At 43.8% G+C, this 23,817-nt stretch overlaps 1 protein-coding gene across 1 annotated transcript in view; it reads right to left on the minus strand.

Annotated features, from left to right (window-relative positions):
* The window catches only part of STK32B (serine/threonine kinase 32B), a 404,500-nt gene extending 381,677 nt beyond the window's left edge, over positions 1-22,823 (minus strand). The window contains exon 1 of the mRNA XM_075346883.1: positions 22,275-22,823. Coding sequence (XP_075202998.1) covers positions 22,275-22,353 — 79 coding nt within the window. The 5' untranslated portion in view covers positions 22,354-22,823. The remainder of the gene's footprint in view (positions 1-22,274) is intronic.
* Between the last annotated feature and the right edge of the window lie 994 nt (positions 22,824-23,817).

Consider the following 23,817-nt stretch of genomic DNA (forward strand, 5'->3'; position numbering starts at 1 on the left):
CCAAAGGATTCGCAACAAAATATTGAAAATAAAAATATTTTGTTTGGGTTTGGTTTATTTGTCCAATTACTTTTGACCTCCTAAAATGTGTAGTGTTTGTAAAGAAATGTGTACAATTCCTACAATTTCTATCAGATATTTTTGTTCAAACCTTCAAATTAAACGTTACAATCTGCACTTGAATTCTGTTGTAGAGGTTTCATTTCAAATCCAACGTGGTGGCATGCAGAGCCCAACTCGCGAAAATTGTGTCACTGTCCAAATATTTCTGGACCTAACTGTAGATAGATAGATAGATAGAGGGATAGATAGATACACACATGTGTTATACACAAGATTTGAAGAGTTATGTTGATGTTTCAGAATGTGAGGACATGATTATATTTGAATAAATGTTGATTTTTTTTTTCAAGAATAAATGTGAATTGCTGTTCATGAAAAAAGAAAAAAAAGACAGCCCCTGAAAAAAGCTCCTAAGCAGAAAGTAATATAAGACCCTGTCTTAGTTTGGGAGAAACATGGGTAGTTCCCATTGAAATCAGTGAGATGTCTGTGTAACAGGTGGGTCATTTCAACAGAGAGTTGCTCTCCAGAAGAAAAGAAATTGTATGGAAATGATCGAGAGTGTCCCAAGGACAACCACAGATCACACAGATTTATGAGGATTTGCTCCTGTTCCCCTATTCATGTGTAGTGCCCCTGAAGCCATCAGGAGCTACAAGGAACTGCTTCCTGTCAAAGATGCAGGGCCTACCCCAAGGAACCAAGAAGACCAGTGCCAGTAACACCAAAATACACATATAATCACTGTTTTTCCCATCCCCAATGACTAGTGACAGGCTAGGGTTGGACCCAATGGATGGCCACCTAGGGGTGGAACCAATCCAGTCCACTAGCCAATGAGGAAGGATCAGACAGTCAGTAAGTGGAAGTAAAGGAGAGAGACGTAACGGTACTGATGGGAGAGTGTCACAGTGACCTGTCAGGCGCAGGCGTGTGGTTGTCGAAGGAGTACGGTGGAGTACTCTCGGAACCATAGCACCGACGGGGTGTAGAGCCCTAGGTCAGGAAAATGCTCCAGGCAGACCTGATAAAATCTGCATGGTGAGGGGACCAGTCAGGACCTCACCGACCGTAAAGAACCAGGTACTGAAACAGAGCACCGACCCTACAAACTGTCCGCTGTATGGACTAAAGAGTGAAAGACTACCAGGAGAGGACCCCCAGACGCTCAGAGGCCACGGGGACCCACCAACCAGACACAGGTGCAGGGGAAAGAAGCCACTAGGTTACCACACCGGGACTGTAACTAAGGAAACCAGTGGTGAGGACCAGCCTCTATCGGGTTACAAGCATCCCCATCGTGAGCAAAAAACCAATTACACTGCAATCCCTTGTGTGGTGTACCGTCTTTCCGCGCTCTGGTACTGTTAATGGACTTAAACATCAAATACCATCATTTGTCCCCTGGGGCCTTGCCCTACTTGCGGAGGGCCGCAACAACCAGGCTGCCATTAACATCAGCCATATAGCCACAACCCGCAAATGGGGTCATGACCAAACCTTTATTATTATTCCCCTGTACATAACCCCGTTTAAGTGCCCCCCAGGGTCACGGAACCGGGCAACGGCCACCCAGTGAACTGTCCCAGTAAATATACGGACCGGGACCGAGTACCCCACAGCCCTGGGGTACGTCACATGCATGAACTGCTGCTAATGAGGAGTCTGCAATCCCTATTCAACAGCAAGAGAATAGATCCAGCATCAGGACGGAGATATAAATATAAAACTAAGAATTTATTGGAATCCGTTAAAAACGTGGGTACAGTGGGGAACACAGGGACACAGGGGAGCAGATGCTATCCTACGCGTTTCGACCTTACGGACTTAGTCATGGAATGCATGATATCTCTGAGACAGGTTATTTAAAGACATGCAAAAAACATCATAGGTACACATGTGCTGGCTGATTAATTATAAAACCAGGGAGGTATACACCCTTTGTGAGTTGCATAGCAAACAGCACATGAAACACAAAATAAATGAACAAATAAAAACAGAGATATAAGTGAATAAAGTATACAAAAATATTACATACAAAATACATAAACTGATGAAAAAAGAAAAAATTGAAAAAAAACAAAAAGTGAAATGTTAAAAACATGTAATTACCATGTTTGGAATATGAGAAAACAAGGTAAGGAAAATTTGATTATCATATTAGATACAAAAATGTATGTTTAGTATGGTGGGAGTTGTAGAAAAAGACTTTATTTTTTTGTAGCCATTTTTGAGGTGTATGCTGGAAAAAATCATGAAGGGGCCAATAATATTTATGCATGTATTATATTATGTCAGCATGTAGTGGCTCATAATCTGCTTCATCAATAAGGCTTTTTTTATTTTATTCAGATTTAATAGGAGTATGGAAAAAAGCCTGATTAGGACTGTTTTATTAAAAAAAAAAAAAATGTTTAAATATGTATTGGAAAAAATTAAAAAAGATGCAAAGTTATTCATTTTATTGGTTAAGTATGATATAATAGTGTAAGGGCGTAGAGTGGCCCATAGTCTACTTTATCAGTGATAATTTTTTTGTATGCATTAAAAAATGTCAGATGTGCAGGGGTAGCCAAAAATGTAAGTGTATTGAATAATCAGGTCTTGCCGAGTGTTCAGACCATGGGGAGTACGAGTACCGAGTTTGAATATCCAGAAGGACTCTCTGTTCAGGAGCTTCCTCCTGTGGTCTCCTCCTATACATGGTCTGAAAACTTTTTCTATGCCTGTGAAGGTGAAGGAAGTAAGGCATATATTATGTATTGAAACAAAATGTTTGGATACTACAGAGATATTCATAGCGGAAGAGTTCAGTGCATGCGACATGTGCACCTGATGCATTTTTTAAGAGGACCACCTGTGCATCCGACATACTGGACCCTGCAAATTGTGCATTCTACGAGGTAAATAACATGTGGGGTGTTGCAATTTTGTGGGGCATGTCAGTGGGGCTACACTGAATGCACCCTGACTGCTGAGCCCCGTATATAAAGGGTTAAATCCATCTCCCATGCCCGAATCCGTCCCCCTTGCGTTTGTCCAATCCCACTGTTTTCCCCCTCCTACTGTTTTTCCCTATATAATCCCCCTACTTCCTGGCTTCGGTCTCTCCTCAGCCTGAGACCCGGACGCTGCTGTGCTGCTGGATACCCGGACACACTTGCGCTGCTGGCCCACCCCCCCTCCCCTTTTGTTGTATGTTATATTGTTTAAGTCACAGCGGTCAGTGGTCGAAAATGGTGGATGTTAAGCGAAGGCTGATTGCGCCGGGAGTCCGGCCTGGCATTACGCCTCGTTGACATGGTATATTTGGTTGGTTAATTATACCTGTTATTTCAAAAGCTGTGACCGACCCCAACCCAACAAAAGATGAGAGTTTGTACATATTTGGTTATCTCTCCAATAAAGTTCATTTTGGTTTACTACTACATTTGTGTGTTTTGTTCGGGCATGGGACACTCGATACGGTGGTGGGGTCTCAGCAGTCATGTAACTTTTAATATCGTATGACATGCCAGTGTGTACAGAGATGAAGGATTTACTCCTATTGGCATAATTGCATGAAATGCACTGATTATAACCACAGCGATAGAAACCTGTGCACGATAACCAATTTGCGGTGGTTTTTTGGCTGTTAACAATACTGGGTGACAAAATATTGGCTAGACTGATTGCACGTTTAGCCACAAAATTAATTTTGTGTTGATTAAGAATTGCATTTAGGTTTTTATCTTGGCATAAAACGGGCAGATGTTTTTTTTTATAATGCTGACAATTTCACTGTACTGGGGAGAAAATGAAGTACTAAAAGTAATTTTATTTTGAATTTGATTATTATTGATGCTTTTACATTTGAAGAGATCATCTCTGTTGATGTCTGCTATTTGGTGATCTCATTGAATAGGGTGTTTTCCCTTGGACACCAGCACTATTTGGGTCTGCAGTGTGCTATTTATCATCAGGATCCCCTCTTTGAATCAGCCATCAGGCTACAGAGGGTTTTCCTGAAACACCATTGTAGTTTACTATTGGCCTCCTGAGGAACCCACTTCTGGGAGAAACGCATTGAGGCTTGAAATTACTATTTTATTCACATCATTGAGATAAGTTTTTGATTTTTCCTCCCTACTGTCCACCTGCCACACCAATTTATTTGTTGCACTTATCTTAGGCACTGCACTTTTTTTCCGGCAGGGACTTCAGGGGCAGCAGAGAAAGCCGTCGCGGAGTGGGGGCGCCATATCGCATTTTTAGGGTGCCAACCCCCGCTGTAAGGCAGTGCACAGATAGGTGCAGCTATTGAGGGCTAGCAATCTATCCTGTGCACTTTTAGTAATCACGGTGTGGTTTTAAGTGATTTAATAAAGTATTTAAGTTTTATAGGGACAGTCTATGTGAATGTATTTTGTTATTCCCTAGTTGTTATCACATATATGAGTCTTGTAAAGTAGACTATGGGCCACTCTACGCCCATACACTATTATATCATACATAACCGATAAAATTAATAACTTTGCATCTTTTTTTAAATTTTTCCAATACATATTTAAAAATGTTTTATTTATTTTTTTAATAAAACAGTCCTAATCAGGCTTTTTTCCATACTCCTATTAGATCTGAATAAAATAAAAAAAAGCGTTATTGATGAAGCAGATTATGAGCCATTACATGCTGACATAATATAATACATGCATAAATATTGTTGGCCCCTTCATGATTTTTTCCAGCATACACCTCAAAAATGGCTACAAAAAAATAAAGTCTTTTTCTACAACTCCCACCATACTAAACATATACATTTTTGTATCTAATATGATAATCAAATTTTCCTTACCTTGTTTTCTCATATTCCAAACATGATAATTACATGTTTTTAACATTTCACTTTTTGTTTTTTTCAATTTTTTCTTTTTTCATCAGTTTATGTATTTTGTATGTAATATTTTTGTATACTTTACTCACTTATATCTCTGTTTTTATTTATTTATTATTTTTTATTTATTGGGATTCTGATCTGGCATATATATCCTAAGTTATATTGAAAGGATTGTTAAAAATCCACATTTAACTTTTAGGATCGCTACTTCCAATAGGTGGCGCTGCGCTAGAGTTTGTCTCCTGTCCTGGAGAGAAAATTTGTTTTTATTTATTAATTTATTTTGTGTTTGATGTACTGCTTGCTATGCAACTCACAAAGGGTATATACCTCCCTGGTTTTCTAATTAATCAGCCAGCACATGTATACCTATGATGTTTTTTGCATGTCTTTAAATAACCTGTCTGAGAGATATCATGCATTCCATGACTAAGACCGTAAGGTCGAAACGCGTAGGTAGCATCTGCTCCCCTGTGTCCCTGTGTTCCCCACTGTACCCACGTTTTTAACGGATTCCAATAAATTCTTAGTTTTATATTTATATCTCCGTCCTGATGCTGGATCTTTTCTCTTGCTGTTGAATGTTCCTCCCGCCCGGGCCAGGGCGTCTCCGAGCATCGGTGGTGGTATCCTGGAGTGTAGAGGGGTGAGCTGAATACAATTTTTTCTTTCTGCAATCCCTATGTCACTATTTCGGAAGCCAGAAGATATAGAACTGATTTCACTCAACAGAACTTTAAATTACATGAAAAATTTGAATTTACTCAAAGTTCCATCATTCTATTTATAACCTGTCTCGCTTATTACAAGAGTTATCAGACTCTTTCTCATTTTCTGGTGGCTTCTTTGCCCTTATCTCTGCCAATTTTATCATGATGTTTGATAAAATTAACACATTTTGTTTAGAGCTGATTTTTCTACTTGTTACACCTGCCGGTGTCAGTTTCCAAGTTTTACTCTGCAGATTTTTACAAAGTCCCAAATCATTAATCTTAGACCTTGATTGAGTATCTAACAGTGCCGAAATTACAACCGCTTTTTAAATGTCTTGAGCAGCATAAAATCACAGAAAGTATAACATATAAGAACACTGCTGTAAAAGCTTTGGTAAATTGCTTTTATAGTTTATTTCCAGATTTATGGATCCAATAAACTGTATCCAAATTCTGCACAAAAATCTGACCTATTCTGTTTTGTGGATTTTAGATACACAATATGTTCATTTATTTTGTACATTTAATGCGGATGATCCCAATGGAGTTGAACAGAGCGGAGATGCGCATGCTTGATGTTATGCTCGCTGGGCGAGCCCTGTATTAGTGGGTCCACTGGACCAAAGGTACCGTCGTTCACTTGCCTGCGGAAGCAAACTGGAATGGCCGCTGAGTATTATCTACTGCCAGTACACGCGCTGGTAAGCAGCCAGCAGAGGGCAGCCCCAGGGGATCAGCAGTACCACTGCAGCTGGCGCCACGGACACAGTACAGCCTTTAGATAGAAGCGGCAGAAGGCGGAATAGTGGATCCGTTCGGGATGGATGGATAATACTGCAGCAGCGACCGGCATGGATACTTATGTGATGCCCTGGCCTATCAGGTCGTCACAAGGGTGCCGTGCAATCTGCCCTTCTGCATGGTACCCACTCCTCCTTGGTTACGGGTCCTATCACTTTGGTGTTGCTAAGAACAGGTATACACAAATCCTGAGGAACACTCTGCACACACCCACCAAACACCCATTGGGTAGCCTGAGGGGAATGGGGCTGCCCAGATAGATAAATGGTAGAAGGAGGTCCAGAAGTGTTAGTGTAGTGAGAGAGTCAGTGAGCAGTGAAAAAAAAAGGTCAAGCTGCGGAGCTGGGCTCCTGTACCCGTCCCAGGTGCCAGACGGTGGCCTGGCCTGGAAGGAGCTGGAACCCCGGTCGCAGGGGGTAGTGGCAAGGGGCACGGTACTGCCACGAAGGGCAGTTCGGCGGCCTTGTGCTACAACCGGGCAGGGGCCAGGGCACGACGGGGTACGCGGACCCTAGGCCGGGAAGTAGCTTTATACAGCCCAGTAATTCACCCGACGAGGACGGAATCTTTATGAACCGCTCTCCACCCGCTCCAAAATCGGGATACTAGCGCAACGAGGGGGATAGGACTTCCCAGAATCGCCCAGAAAATCCCAAGTGTGAACCCTGAGAGTAAGCTCACGCTGCTAGCCACGCAGGTGAGCGGGACCCAAGTAGTTTTAGGCAAAAGGGATCCACCAAGACTAAACACAATGCCAAGGGACAAGGCTTCAGACCAACCAGCAACGCCAAAGGGGCACAGACCCAGTGTGTTCGAACTAAGGCTGCAGGTCATTCAAGACTTTAGTTTACTTGGTATCAGTGTCAGCATCTCTGGACTGTGTGAGTACGTTGTGCCCCTTTGCTTCCAATGGGTCCCCAGCCTGCCATCACCGAGCCCCGGGACCGACCCAGTCCACTAGATGACAACAAGGGAGGAGGGGTCAGACAGTCAGGAAGTGGAAGTGGAAGGAGACGGACGTAACCGTACTGACGGGAGTGTGTAACAGTGATCTGATCAGGCCCAGGTGTGTGGTTACCGAAGGAGTACGGTGGAGTACTCTCGAAACCATAGCACCGACGTTGTACAGAGCCCTAGGTCAGGCAAACGCTCCAGGCACACCTAATAAAATCTGCACAGTGAGGGGACCATCCAGGACCTCACTGACCGTAAAGTCCGGGGGCACCAGCAGTGACGCGAGAACCAGGGACCGGAATGGAACACCGACCCTACAGGGTTCAAACTGCACACCGTACGGACTAAAGACTGAGAGACGACCAGGAGGGAACCCCCAGATGCTCCAAGCCACAGGGACCTACCAACTAGCAAAAAATTGCAGGTGAAAGAAGCCACCAGTCACCATACCGGCATAGGGACTAAGTGGTGAGGACTAGTCTTCCTCAGGGTACCAGCCATCATACCGCTTTGAGTAAAGAGAACCAGTTATACTGCAATCCCTTGTGTGGCCTACCTTTTTTCCGCACCTAACTCCATCACCTAACCCCTGGGGCCCCGGCCCTACTTGCAGAGGGCCCAACATCCAGGCTGCCATTAACAACAGCCCCAGTAGTGAGAGACTGTGGAGCGGCGGCTCCATCTACCTAGCCGCAACCAGCAAGTGGCGTCACAACAAAAACTTTATTAATATCCCCTGTATATAAGCCCCTTTCAAGCGACCCCCAGGGTCATGGAATCGGGCAATGGACAAACAGTGAACTGTCCCCGTAAAAATATGGCCCGGGACCGAGTACCGCAGAGCCCTGGGGCAAGTCAATTGCTGTTCATGGAAAATAAAATAAGACATCCCCTAAAAATAAGCCCTAACCCATCTTTTGGAGCAAAAAAATCATATAAGACCCTGTCTTTTTTTTTGGAGCTACATAGGTAGTTCCCATTGAAATTGGTGAGATGTCTGTCTAATGTGCGAACAATGCTGGGTCATTTTGATGGAGTGTTGCTCTCCTCCTATAAGAGTAGGAAATACATTGAAATGATCGCGAGCGGCCCAAAGACAACCACAGATCACATAGGTTTATGAGGATTTGCTCCTGTTCCCTTATATATGCTAATCAGGAGTCTGCAATCCCTATGTCGCTATGTAGGAAGCCAGAAGACACAGAACTGGTTTTGCCGAACAGAACTTTAAATTACACGAAAAATTTGAATTTAATCAAAGTTCCATCATTCTATTAATAAACTGTCTCGCTTATTACACGAAAGTTATCAGACTCTTTCACTTGACAGGTATGTTCACACTTGAGGAGGGGTGGGGATTTTATCACATTTTTCTGGTGGCTTCTTTGGCAATTTTATCATGATGTTTGATACATTTAACACATTTTGTTTAGAGCTCATTTTTCTACTTTTAACACCTACTGGGGTGAGTTTACAATTTTTGTTCTGCAGATTTTTACAAAGTCGCAAATTACAAATCAATAATCTTATCAGATCTTGAATGCATAGCTAACAATGCCCAAATTACCACCACATTTCAAGTGTTGAGCAGCATAAAATCGCATAAAGTACAACTTACAACAGCACTGCTGTAAAAGCTTTGATAAATTCCTATTTGTGAGGCTAGTCACTACTTATGAATAGTATAGACGGAAGGGTACTCAGGCAAGCCAGGGTCAGGAAACAGGAGGACACAACAGGACTCAGGGGGTAAGCAGAAACGCAGTGAAGTCACAGGCCGAGGGTCAGATTTCTAGGAGAGTACGAATTAGATTCAGGGAGCAGACAGATATGTGGTCAGGTAACGGTCTGAGGTCAGAAGCCATAAGATAACAACAAGAACAAAGAGCGGCCAGAAAGGAGTCAATGAACGGTCCGGGGTCAAGAAACTTAGATCAGAACACAAACATAAGTCAAGAGCACAACTGCAGAGACAGAGAGCACGACTGGCGAGGTTCTGTGAGAGCATGCTCAGGAATGAAACCGAGCAATTACCAGGAAGGTGTAACACTTGAGTAAGCACCTCCTAAGCCTGCATGGAATCCTGTGGTGAAAGCACCCGCCCACGTCGGTTGTGCGTCATGGGCAAATCGCTGTCCGTGGCACAGATCATCGTTAGGACCCGTCACACATACTTACCTGCCTAGCAATGTCGTTGTGGCTGGCGAACTGCCTCCTTTCTAAGGGGCGGTTTGTGTGGCGTAACAGTGACATCACACGGCAGGCGGCCAATAGAAGCGGAGGGGCGGAGAGCAGCCGCATCTCCGTCACTCCCACCTCGTTGCCGAAGCACGTAGGTAAGCTGTATTTCATCGTTCCCGAGGTGTCACACATAGCGATGTGTGCTGCCTCGGGAACGACAAACAACCTGTGTCCTCAACAATCAACGATTTTTTAAAAAGGAACGACATGTCAACGATGGGCGATTTGGTGACTATTTTCCATCGTTAATGGCCGTTCGTTGTTGTCACACGCAAACACGTTGCTATTGATGCCGAATGTGCGTCACGGACTCCGTGACCCCGGCGATATATCGTTAGATACGTCGTTGCGTGTAACAGGGCCTTTAGTCTTTAAAATTGCCCTAAACCAAGAGTCATACTATAATTTTAGATGGAGTAATTTCCCCATATACATGGATAGAACATTTCTCTGGCAAAACCGGAGTGACAAACTATGTTTTAAGAGTCAGACATGATGAATTTAGAGCTGTATCATGGGGTAAAAAATGACAGAACAGGGGCTCCCAGGCTGGCTCTCAGACTAGAGACTCTGCACTGTCCCCTATCTCAGAGGTATGCTTAATGGTAGCGAGGTCTGAGCCCCCAGTGTGACCCTGACTCCTGTCCGAGCCTTGATCTTAATCTCCCTCTACCACACCTTTGGGGCGGGCTTGAAACACAGTAACAAAACCCCACAGAAATGACACAGGCAAGGGAGAACAAAAACTTGTACACGCTGCAATCAAACAGAAAGGAGAGACTAAACGTGTACAGGGGAATAAAGAAAAAGGAAGGAAGTTAAAACCACTCAAAACAGATCACCAAAAACTGGATCACCACAAAGACCAGAATCGTTGCAGCTATGCTGACGCTATATTGGCTCAGAACCACAGGATCCAATACCTTAACAGGAAAGAGACGGCTGTGGGTGGTAATTAGCAATCTGCTCTTAGGAGCCGCACACAAATCCACAAGAACTAACTCCAGCAGATCTGAGGAGCAGTAGAAAAGAATCAGCTGACGCCCGGATCTGGCTGTGCAACTAGGAGACCTACCGTTGCCTGTCAGATGCTACAATGTGAACAGAGTTCAACACCGTAGCAGTACCCCGCAAGTGTGGAACTGAACACCGAATGACAAGCAGAAGTTGCAGGGTGGACTTCAGCAATAATCTGCCCATACTGCTTCATTTCACAAAATTTCCAAGTACTTACTTCTGTATCCTATATCATGTTTTGGGCAGATGGCCTTAAATGCAACTGACAAATTACTTGTCTGGTCGTATAATAGTGTCCAGCAGGGGAAAATATGAAAATATGCCAAGAAATGGACACCTGAAGTCAAAACTTGTTTGAGGTGGACCAAAGATCCATACATCTACTTTATGACTTGCACCATTACCAAAAGATCACAAGGAACTAATGACATTACTGAAGAATCAATCCAATCCCATCACAGCCACTGGGTGGCCAGACACATATGGCATAAAAAAATCCTGACAGAGTGTCACAAAATCATGTGTTTTCAAGTTGGTCATCTCCCACCACTAGTGATGAGCAAGCACTACCATGCTCAGGTGCTCGGTACTTGTAATGAGCAATTAATGCTCGGATGAGTGTGACTTGAGTATCCAAGTATTTTGGAAGTCAATGGGGAACTCGATCATTTTTGGGAAGATTTCAAGGAAGAGTTCTTCAATGACTTCCATTATACTCGAGTACTGGAGCTGTGCCCATGCGAGCATTCGATTGCTCGTTATGAGTACTGAACACCGGCGCATGGCAGTGCTTGCTCATCACTAGTTACGAGTACTGAGCCTCGAGCATGGTAGTGCTCGCTCATCACTAGTTACGAGTACTGAGGACCCGAGCATGGTAGTACCCGCTCATCACTAGTTACGAGTACTGAGCCTCGAGCATGGTAGTGCTCGCTCATCACTAGTTACGAGTACTGAGGACCCGAGCATGGTAGTACCCGCTCATCACTAGTTACGAGTACTGAGCCTCGAGCATGGTAGTGCCTGCTCATCACTAGTTACGAGTACTGAGCACCCGAGCATGGTAGTGCTCGCTCATCACTAGTTATGAGTACTGAGCACCTGAGCATGGTAGTGCTCAGTCATCACTAGTTACGAGTACTGAGCACCTGAGCATGGTAGTGTCCGCTCATCACTAGTTACGAGTACTAAGCACCCGAGCATGGTAGTGCTCGCTGATCACTAGTTGTGAGTACCGAGCACCTGAGCATGGTAGTGCTCGCTCATCACTAGTTACGAGTACTGAGCACCCGAGCATGGTAGTGCTCGCTCATCACTAGTTATGAGTGCTGAGCACCTGAGCATGGTAGTGCTCACTCATCACTAGTTACGAGTACTGAGCACCCGAGCATGGTAGTGCCCGCTCATCACTAGTTACGAGTACTAAGCACCCGAGCATGGTAGTGCTCACTCATCACTAGTTATGAGTAGAGAGCACCTGAGCATTGCCCCTGCTCACTCATAACTAATTATCTCTTATTTGAGGATATGTTTGGCCAAGAGAAATAGCAAGGAAGAACGTGCTGCATATCTGTTGCAATCCATTCATTAGTCTAATATAAAATGTACTATAATAAAATTATTCAAATTCTGTGATAAAAACAATGACAATTTAGGAAGAATTCAGTTTTGGTAATCATGAATTTTTCTCTAATATGTTCCTTGATTTATAGGACCTCAGGCAATAAGAGGAGACGGTGAGATGTAAACTGTAGAGCGCGATTCTCTGATTCCTCTTACATTTTGTGCCGCTTCGGACTGCGCCGCAGCCTACACATTCTGCCCCTGAGGCTACTGAACCGTGTCCCCCTCCTGTCTACTGTACACAAGTATCAACATCTGTCAGGGTTAATAGACACGGACTGCAACCCTAAGCATCTGCTGGATCCGCTGTCGCATTAATATTGCCAACTTAATATGTAAACAGCTTGTATTACCTTTGAGGGGTTATCTCAGTGTTATAAAAATGTGAAAGATCAGAAAATCTCCTAAAATTATAAAATAAGCAAAATTCACTAATCCAATCACTCAATGATCCATTCCTGGAGGTCCTGCAGCAATGACATTCAGCTGACTGCTGCAGCCAATCGATGCTTACAAGTATGACACCTGACTGCTGGGTCCAGCGATTGGCTGCAGCAGTCAGCTGAATGATGTATAACATCGATGCAGGACCAATGGGGACCATCAGACAGCAATGATGGAGTAACAAAAGATTGCATGGGTAGTAGCTCTTGTCCTGTCCAGCTTCCTCTCTAGGGCACTTCCTGTAAGTACATACAACTGAAAAAAGCAAGATAAAGGATATTATAAAACACTTTGGTCTAGTTTTTTGGGGGGTCTTGGGATTTTTTCGGGGATGGGTGAGGAAGGCTTCTGGCTTTGTCTCTTATCTTTAAGGAGGAATCTACGGGATAAAGTTTCTCCTAAATAAGACTAGTGAAATAAAATAAGGAAGTAACCTAGTCACAGATGAAGAGAGCAGGGTCTATGATGCCAACTATTGACTGTTTAACGAGCCTTGCCACATGACTTAGGATATAAAAACAAGCTAGAAACTCCATTAACACACAACCATGATGGGGTTTTCTTACCCCTCATCAGTGCAAAGCAAGAGACTCGTTGGCTGTGTGAGAGGTTTACTTGTGGAGAAACGTTACCCTTTTGATTCAATTCCCATTCAAAGCCACTCACCCATCTGACCAGCTTCCTGCTTTGCACTGATGAAGTGCAAGAACTGTGAAATGAATATATGCAAAAGGATACTCTTGTTTCACTTTCTATCCTTAAAGGAAATCTGCCACCAGGTTTTTGCCACCTAATCTGAGAGCAGCATAATTTAGGGGCAGAGATCCTGATTCCAGCGATGTGTCTCTTAGGCTACTTTCATACATATGTTTTTTGGCATCAAGCACAATCCAGCGTGTGCCTGATGCAACGGATCCGGTGCAGAATATGCAAAAACGGATGTGCCGGATCCTTTTTTTTTACGGATCCGGTATACCTGATCTGTCAAAAAATCGGATACGGCGCATCCGTTTTGTCCGTTTTTTTGCTGGATACGTTTTTACAAGATATTGGAGCATGCTCAGTTTAAAAAACGGATCCGGCGGCCGCATCCGTTTTTTGCCGCATTACGCCGGATCCGGCGTCCATAGGCTTCCATTGTAAATCACGCCGTATCCCACCGGATCCGGCGCGATGCGTTTTTTTTGTCAGAGACAAAAAAACGCTACAAGAAACATTACATCCGGCCGCCGCATTAGCCAATTACGACAGATCCGGCAAAAGCCGGATGCAATGCAAGGCCATCAAGCACAATCCAGCGCTAATACAAATCAATGGGGATAAAACGGATCTGGCGCCGGATCCGTTTTATCCGTTTTTTTCCGGATTGTGCCTGATGGAAAAAAACTGATGTTTGAAAGTAGCCTTAGGCTGGTTTCACATATCCGGCTTTTCACTGGTTTGATGGATGTGGCGCATGCCAGTACAGTTTGATACAGTACAATGGCAGCGCCGCAACTTCCGGGTCACATGCTCTGATCACATGACATCAATACTGCCAGTGTACTGTATACACTGTACTGGCGGGTGCCGCATCCGTCAAACCGGCTGTGAGGACATAGGGATATATTCCGATCTATTAAGCCATATTCCTATAGCCGCCATCTTGTCAAGGTACGACCATATCTCGTTGTGTGTGACTGGGCCTTAAGGCCTAAGGAGGCTTCAATCAGTATGCTAATTAACTTGAGGAAATTGTCTGTTAGCCAGTGGTGTGACAAAAGGCAAACTCCTATGAAATGGAAATTAGATGAGCTTTTTAGGCCTGGGAACAGTAAGGGAAAGGAAGACCCTCCCTCTGTGACGCTGCAGAAGAAGTGACAACCTAATTAGAGGCATCCTGTACACCTGAGACAGAGGGGCACCAGGAATAAATGTTTAAGATCTCATAAGCCGTGCTTCCTATAAACATGTCAAGCAGAAATATCGCATCCAGGCATTCTGACGATTCTAGCACATATTTTATAGAGGTGTGGGACCTCTGTAGGTATCCAAAACTTGATATTGGCCAGTGGGGTACCAGCAGACTAACCATGTGTCCTATCATTGTAAAGATAAAATCATAACTGTAAATATGAAAGCATTGTCGTCCGCCTACGACATTCCCAGGCAAAGTTATGGCCAATAATCACTTTGGGATATTGTTTCAGACCCAGGACAGGGGTGGGGCAGTACTCCCCTGTGAGGTCACTAGCTGGGAGGGGACATTGATGGTAGCCAGTTTGATAAAGACAGTGTGGACATTTTTGTTTTGTCTTTGCTCGGGGGCCATGCATACTATACACATGTGAGGAAGTCCATGAAACCCTTGTCGAACGGCGCCCCCCCTGTGGCCAGACGCATAAGGTAACTGCTTGATCTGACTCTGTTGTAACCCCGTCTTATCTTTAAATGTACTCTGACCTATATATATATATATATATATATATATTCTGTAAATTCCATATTGTATATGTTGTAGTTTCTAGTGTGCCATTAGGACGATTAAAATATATAATTTAATCTTGGGCTGTTCTGTTATCTCGATACTGAATTCCACGTCTGTGTGCTCGGCGTAATAGTTATCGTAATCGATTGGTGGCAGCGAGTTTATGCTAAGAATCATTGTGAGGCAACCAGTGAGATCTGGGGAGGTTTAGATATATTCCGTCAGCAGAGGTTGTAAGAATATATACCTTACTCTCACCGGGAACCCTTCAATCATCGGCATAGTAGAATAGCGGCCTCCTTGCTTATTGTCGGGCAATTCCATAATTGGCCTGACTATAAGAGGGGCGCTAGAGAGCGCATCAGGTGCTCGGTCTGTCGGCTGGTGGAAAGGGGGGCTGTAACTTCCACTTCCTACCCCCCGTTTCATGACACCGGTGAAAAGCCGGATATGTGAAACTGGCCTTCCTGGGCAACTTAAGTGTAGTTTTGTCAGCAGTAGGTTATCATTGGAGGACTACTTTCTGTGCTCCAGGTAGTCCAGCATATTCATGAGCTCTTTATAACTGCTAGATTTGCAGCAGAGAAAATATTGATAAGGGAAAAACATTGTTTTTTCCCTTATAAGCTGCGTCCACTACCAGTGAGCTCTTATATAAAGCATTCTAGATCTAGAATACTGTATATAAGAGCCCAGACCGATCTGTAGAATGTAAAAACACCTATACTCATCTAGGGGGTGGTCCAGTCCGATGGGCGTCGCTGTTCCCGAATCCGGTGCCTTCTCTCTGCTGCGATCATCATCCTCCTCCTTCCCAGCCCGACTGTAATTGACGCGTCCACACAGACTGGCATTGTGCTCCTAAGCACGCGCACTTCTCTCTGCCCTGCTGAGGGCAGATCAAAGTACTGTAATGCGTAGGTGCGAGAAAAGGTCAGAGACCGCCCAAACATGAGCACTTCAATACTTTGATTTGCCCTCTGGCAGATCAAAGTGCACGTGTGCAGGAGAGCAAAGCTGGCCAGTGTGGATGACATACTACGACATCCCAGAAGGCTGGGAAGGAGGAGGACAGTGATCACAGCAGAGAGGAGGCGCCGGACCAGAGAACAGCAATGCCCATTAGACCAGACCACCCCCTAGGTGAGTATAATAAAGGTGTTTTCTAGAATGCAGTATATAAGGGCTCACTGGTGATGGCCGCAGCTCATAAGGGAAAAACTGGTGACAGGTTCCCTTTACGTTCAAGTTTTTTAGCTGATTCATTTCTAGATATTTCTATATATCAGTTGGAGCTCCATTTTTCTTGTTAAACATAATATGACATGCTGATGATCAGAAGGGCTCATTATTGCCGCCGAGACATCCTTTCTATCAAAAAAACAAAATAAGACCCCTACTGTGCCATTTGCACCATCAAATTATTGAGAGTCATTGGGTTTCATTAAAAATGTTGCACTATTTGCATTCTATATCCTCTGTGTTGCACACTCTATTGCTGGCTGCATAATGAGTTAACTGACAGTCTATCAGTGAGCCCACTTTTGATGTTCGAAAGTTTTTTGATGATTCATTTCTAGATATTTCTGTGTATCAGTTGGAGCTCCATTTTTCTTATTCATAACTCCAAATTCCAAACAAATAGATGTCCCTTTTTAGCCACCTGAGTCATCGCTACAGAGGGCATTGGTGCTCAATCTATACTATCGGATTCAATGTACTGTATAACAGTGTAAAGGGAGCAACCGACACTGTTAAATCAAGATGTTTGGTGATTTAGAGCTCTAAATTGGAAGAGATCTGATAGATGTGTTAAGAAATAACCAGTACATGACTAAAAGAGAACATTTTTTAACGAAACCCAATGGCTCTCAATAAGTTGATGGTGCAAATGGCACAGTAGGGGTCTTATTCTTTTTTTTCTTAAATAGAAAGAATGTCTAGGCAATAATGAGTCCTGATCATCAGAATGTCATATTTCATTATGTTTGACAAGACTCATCGAAACGCCAGGTCCTTATTTGTAACCATAGTCAATCAACAGGTTTCGCTTGCATCTTTCTTATCGGAAAAACCAGTAAGAATGTCCATCTCCTTCACTTTGGCTTTCCGCAGAGTTGCTCGATATAAAGCCATTGCTGTGCTGACAGTTTAGATTATGTCAACGTTCAACTGCTGGTCACCAGTAATAATTCATAAATGTTTAGGTTAATAAATGATGTTCTGGGACTGCCAGCGCTGGTTACATCGTCCATTCATATTTTATGTTACTAGAACTATACGCTGGCGGATTATACACATCATTGATTTCCTAAATACATGGTCCCACATTGGGAACACATTTTATTTAATGCTAGAAATCCAGTGTACGATAGAGATTCAATTATATTCCATCTGATTAGCGTTCAGTCCTGACCGTGCCTCGGTAATAAGCTATTTCAGCCGCTGCTCAAAAGATACAGATAATCCATAGCATGATGCCAAGCTGACCTTTCTTATAATCCCGAAGGATTTCATGCAGAAAATAAAAAAAAATCACACTGTGCATGTAGATGTAGCAGAGTTGAGCTCGGATTGAATCATTAATCTAATGTTTTCTAACATTGTCGGGAGACATATTGTATTAGGACTCGTGTAGACGACCACTGTGATCCGGTAAAATATCAGATCAGACTCAGACCTATGTGATCCAATGACAAACATGTCCAATTTTTTCCTGGACCGAGTGATCGGAGGAAAAAAATTGCAGCGTGGACAATTTCCATCCTCACTCGGTCATTCATATCTATGGGTTCGTGAAATAAATTGCGCAAATGAATGGCATTGGATTTTCACGCACTGAGAGAATGTAGAAGATGGAGAAATCCTTTTTTAATGTTCTTCACCCCACTCTGATCAGACTCCGATGAAACTCAGTCTGATTAGCATAAATGGATTCTTTTTCCCGGGTGGAGAAAATCCAATGGTGTGAACCCAGCCCTATCCTAATTTAGTGAGTGATCAAATGAGTTATCTGTATTTTTTACTAGATGATAATTATCACATTTCAAGAACCTTGTTAATTAGTATCGGTAATAATGCTGTCACGAGTGGGCTAGGATAGCAAGGGGGACATGAACTGATCCTCTGACTGAGATCCCTGTGCAGACCCTTCTCCCAGAGGTAGGTTTGATGGTTGCAAGGTCTGGGCCCCTTGTCCCTGTCTTCTCACGAGACCCTTACCTAATTCCCTCATACCCCTAACCCCGAGGGGGAGGACACACTGAAATAAGCCCCTTCCTTCCAAAAGACACGGAAAGGGCTTGACACAGAACCTCGCTCACACTGCAAACAACCACAAAAGGATGACAATAAAGGCACAAGAGGAAATAAAATATAAGGGAGGACGAAAGGTACACCAAGGGACAGTTCCACAACACACAAGCAGCAGATCACAGGTCACCAAAGAGGATTGCCAACGACACCAAATATTCGCAAGAGCATGAGCAGATGCTATCTTCGGCGATCTCCTAACAAACTCCCCAGCCTTAAATAAGGAGAGATCAGCTGGCTGTTAATCAGCAATCTGACTCTCAAAGAAGGATTAACTCCTACATGGCTGGGAGCAGTGGATACAACTCAGCCGACGCCCAGCAGAGCAGAGCACAAAAGAGAAACCAGATTACCTGCCAGACTCTGCAATGTGAACAGGGTCCGACGGCAATGCTGTTATCCGCAGACAGCACATGACAGATGCTGTAGTTCTAAATACAAAGTCCGAAATCCAAGCACTCCTGATAGAATAAATTAATTTGTTTTCACTCTAAGAAGCAGCAGATCCAGTTTATGGGTGGAAACATTTCGGTCATCACACATTGACCTCCATCAGTTAACGTGCTGCCAGGTGTGAAGCTGCCAGGATGGATGGCGTGAAGAGTGTCAGCGGTTGTTTTTCACAGCGTCGGACACCGCTGACACTCCTCATGCCGTCCATCCAGGCAGCTTCACACCTAACAGCACATTAACTGATGAAGGTCAATGTGCGATGACCAAAACATTTTCATCCATAAACAGGATCTGCTCCTTCTTAGAATAAATTCATTTGTTTTCACCCGATCAGGAGTGCTTGGATTTAGGACTTTACATTACGGATGTCATGCGATGTTCGGCTCTGCACGCACCTGGCGGCACCGCAGCGTCAGACTCTGTTCACACTACAGAGTCTGACAAGCAACCTGAGGCTTCTGACTTGTTCAGCCTAAGCCGGGCGTCGTCTGATTCAAGTTCACTGGTCTAGGTTAGGCTATGTCTGTGCGCACGTTGTGTCATGTCCATGCTGCAAATTCTGCAGCGATTTGGCAGTGCATGTGCGCTTCAAATCGCTGCAGAAACACAGCTTAATGGATTCAGTGTGTCTGCAGAATAGATGCCGATTTCATGCGCTCTGGATACTGCCTCTCCCATAGACAGAGTGGGAGCACCATCCAAAGCACATGAAATAAGTGACATGCTGCATTTTTGAACACACAGATTTTGTCAATTTTTTTACTCTGAAAATTCTGTGTTCAAGAAAGCATAGTGCGCACGGATTATGCACAATCTTCATAGATTGTGCAGGGGACGCAGGATGCATGCATTTGCGCTGCAGTGCTAGACGCAGCGTAAATGCATGAAATTACACAACGTGCGAACATAGCCTTAAGCTCTGCAGGAGTTCATTCCTGCAGACTGGTGAGCAGGTCCTAAGAGTTCAGGTTTCTAATTGCCATATGTAGCTATCTTTTTCCTATTTAAGGTATGGCTTTCTTTCAGTATGTGGCGATGACAGCTTCAGTATATGCTCCAGCGATCCCGGTCTTGGTGGTTATTGTTTATGGTGCTCTGTGTTGCGATATTGAGTGGTGTGAATGTTCCCCTGTTGTGCGTTACTTTCTTCCCTTTTTTGTTGTTCCCCAGTACATATATTGTCTCTCCTGTGTGTTTTGAGTGCAGTGTGTACAAGTTTCTGTTCTCCCTTGCCCGTGTCATTTTGTGGGGTTTTGTTATTGGGTGAGGGAGAGGGGAACTAAGATCAGGGCTCGGACAGAAGTTAGGGTCACTCTGGAGGCTCGGACCTGGTTACCATCAAGCCTACCTCTGAGATAAGGGACATTGAAATGTCTTGAGTCTGAGGGCCAGCTTAGAGGCCCCTGTCCAGTCATTACGTATCCCGTGACAATGGGTTTGGAACCTACCAAGGCTCCCCTATTTTACCTAGACGTGCCGTGCTACTTGTCGTAGTTCTAACTACAGACACACGAAAAAAAAATTATATCCTCCGCTATGAAATCTGTCCTAACAAGCTACAGAAGACTGTACACATAGTAAGTTGCTATTAAAAATATGTTGTATGAAAAGTTCAAGGAACTTTTATGAGAGGGTTTCTAATCTTTTCACTCTCTAAGTTAAACTAAATCCTTCTAATTGCCTGCAGTCCCATGTAAAAGAATGAGAATTCATAAACACAAATAGCATCGCTTGCAATTTCCTGCAAATACTTCTTCATGCCATGTAAAAAAAAAAACATCCATGAAGAACAGTATTTGTATAATGAAGATGATGATGGTCACACATTAGATCACTAGTTGCATAGATTCATATTAACGGTTGATTATTTATTGATAAACAATGTTAATAAGTAACAAATAAATACATAGATGTAGGAAAGTGTTTCTATTATGCTTCATGACCATTGAATGCAGTTAACTCCATCAGGGTCTGGGTATTACACCCAGTTCTGCTGTACTTACATTGCACACATCTTTTAACCCTGGATTTCCCTTAAAGGGAATCTGTCACCAGGTTTTTCCTACCTCATCTGAGAGCAGCAAAATGTAGAGACAGAGACCCTGATTCCAGCGAATGTTTTCTCTGCTGCAGATCTAGCAGTTATACACTACCTGGCAGCACGCCAGGTAGTCCTGTAATGATAATCTACTGCTGATTAATCAGTGATTTTATCAAAACTACACTAAACAGCTCATTAAGTGACACATTGCTAGAATCAGGATCTCTGTCTCTACATTATGCTGCTCTCAGATTAGGTGGCAAAACCCTGGTGACAGATTCCCTTTAAGCAAGATCTTCCAGGATAAACATATTGTAGTAGTTTTTCCTCCTTTTAATCGCTAAATAAAGAGATGATGACAAATAACAAGCCTTGAAGACTTCTTAGGTCTCTTGATTAAGGCATTTTGCAAAGTGACAGAAGACTTGATCTGCTGTGTGGATCTTAATACTAATGAAGGCGATACGTCGAAGTGTTCACGTTTAATGAATAATATATATATATATATATATATATATAAAATAAAATATAACATAATAGGGTTTTCCACCTTTGGATATTTTTTTTTTACTTGTTTGAGGCTAAAAATAATTTTTACAATGTGGTTTCAATAAATTATTTTGCACTGTTTTGCGTTTTCAGGTTCCTTGTTTCCCTACACAGTCAACTTTGATGTGGTCCTAAGTAAGAAAGTACAAATCCTTCCTTATTGCGTATGTCTAAGGGTGGTCACTCACCAGAAATGCATAGACGTATGCGCTACTATAGCGTATATATATATATATATATATATATATATATATATATATATATATATATATATATAAAAAGTGATCTTTTGTGTACAAGAAGCAATAAAGAATAGCTTGTTAATCTAGCCGGAATCGCTTGCTTCATTCATCTTTAACCAGGCTATGGTGAGTGCTATGAATTGAAAGTGGACAACTGCAATAGTAAGCTGGACTTTTTTTCTATTTGATGTGGTCTGTGGTCATAAATCTGCCCAGAAAATTATAAGACTTATAAAATCTTCCATTGGAGCTCACTGACAGATTCTCAGTTAACTCATTCTGCAGCCCGCAATAGACAGCATAACACAGAGGCTTTAGAAGGCAAACGGTGCAAAATTTTTAATGAAACCTAATTGCAAAAAAATATTTTTAGATGCATTTAATTAAAAAAAAAAAATCCCCAAGAAGGGATCACAACAGTGAGCAGGAAGGATCTGGACACCATTTCAGTACCAGGCAACGCTGGACAGCTCCTTACCGTCTTCGTTTTCGTCAAACACTGGAGTTTTGTGTGAGTGATTGGCACCCATAATAATAATCCGCTGGGTTTTCACCATCCCCAATAAAAATAATCCTAATCTGGATGAGTTTGGAGCATCTCAGCTGGAGAAGGAGCCTTCCATGTCAGGATACAAAGCCATTGCACTTTGTGATTGTTGCCAAGCAGGATGCACAGGGCTGCCTGCCGTCTTCTAGCTCTTCATCCCCCTTTATTTCGCTCCGGTAGCCCCTGCCTGTGGGTTCTCATCGGCAGCGGTGGGACTGGAGTATACAGCTGGTGGGTAGGGGAAATCCTCTGTGTCCTGGGCTCCAGAAGACACAGCAGCGCTCTCCTCCATCCCTCCAATTGCTTCTGCTATTTAGTAATGTGCTGCTCATACCATATCAATGCAGGGGGTGCGAAGAGGAGGAGGAGGAGGAGGGGGAAAGCTCTTGTGATCTTAGCAAAATGAGAAAGCGAAGCGCATTACCATATTCCCAGCTTGAGGTGAGCAGAGATTGGAGCTGATGGCACAGGTAGCGGAGGCTGATTCACATCATTGACTCCAGGTACAAATCTTCTGATAAGTATTCGCCATGGCAAGCCTTGTCCTTAAAGGACGTACATGCGCAGACATTTTACTACTCCCAAGTCCATATGGAAAATCATTAAGAACTGAGGAAACGTTGGTATTGTTGCCGTCTGGTTTCCCAAATAATCCAATAAGCATTTGTTAGCTGTTATCGGGGGGCGTTTTCATTCAAGACCCTCTTTTTTTAACTTCTTCCCATCTGGCGGACCCAGTATGACTAAAGACCTGTGCATACGTTGCAGTTTTGTCGCTTTTTTTCTGCGCAGTTTTGTCGCAAAATCTGAAGGGTTTCCTGATGCCAGTAAAATGAATGGGAATCCTGAAGTCTTCTGCACACGTTATGTGCCGTCCCTGCAGCGGTCCGAACCTCTCGGATCCCGGGCTGATTATTCGTGGCTCGAGGGTCTCCGGACCCGGGGGCTAGGGGCCACACTCGAATGAAGAAGGAGGGTATTTACAGGGGAGAGATAGTTTGTGACGCCACCCGTGGTGTACGGTAATTGGGAGTACCGCCACTGCCGTTGGGAGTACCCGGGGTGATGGAGTGGGGCAGCAAGGTATCGTGGCCCTCCACTGGTAGGGGTAAGCCCCGGGACTTGGTAGGATGCCGTGGGATGCAGGGGTCACTCAGGTACTCACTCAGTCAATAAGAAGACGCTGACAACCGGGTAAACCAAATCTCAGGGTATTGCTGCCACTTGAGGGGAGCTTGTCCGTGTCCCATCCCCTATGGTGTTGCCTGGTGATCCGTGACCTGCCTCCTGGCACTAAGTTTAACTTCAACGTGGTGGCCCAGTAGTATGGAACTTGCCGGGCCCCACTCCCCACTGTGGCTAAGTGTGGGAGCCTGCTCTCAGGGCTCACGCTTCGGATTTTCTGGACCGTTTTGGTTGGAAGACCCTATCCCCCTCGTTGCGCTAGTACCCCGATTCTGGAGCGGGTGGGAAC

Source organism: Anomaloglossus baeobatrachus, chromosome 1 (genome assembly GCF_048569485.1).
Source record: "Anomaloglossus baeobatrachus isolate aAnoBae1 chromosome 1, aAnoBae1.hap1, whole genome shotgun sequence".
NCBI classification, from domain to species: domain Eukaryota; kingdom Metazoa; phylum Chordata; class Amphibia; order Anura; family Aromobatidae; genus Anomaloglossus; species Anomaloglossus baeobatrachus.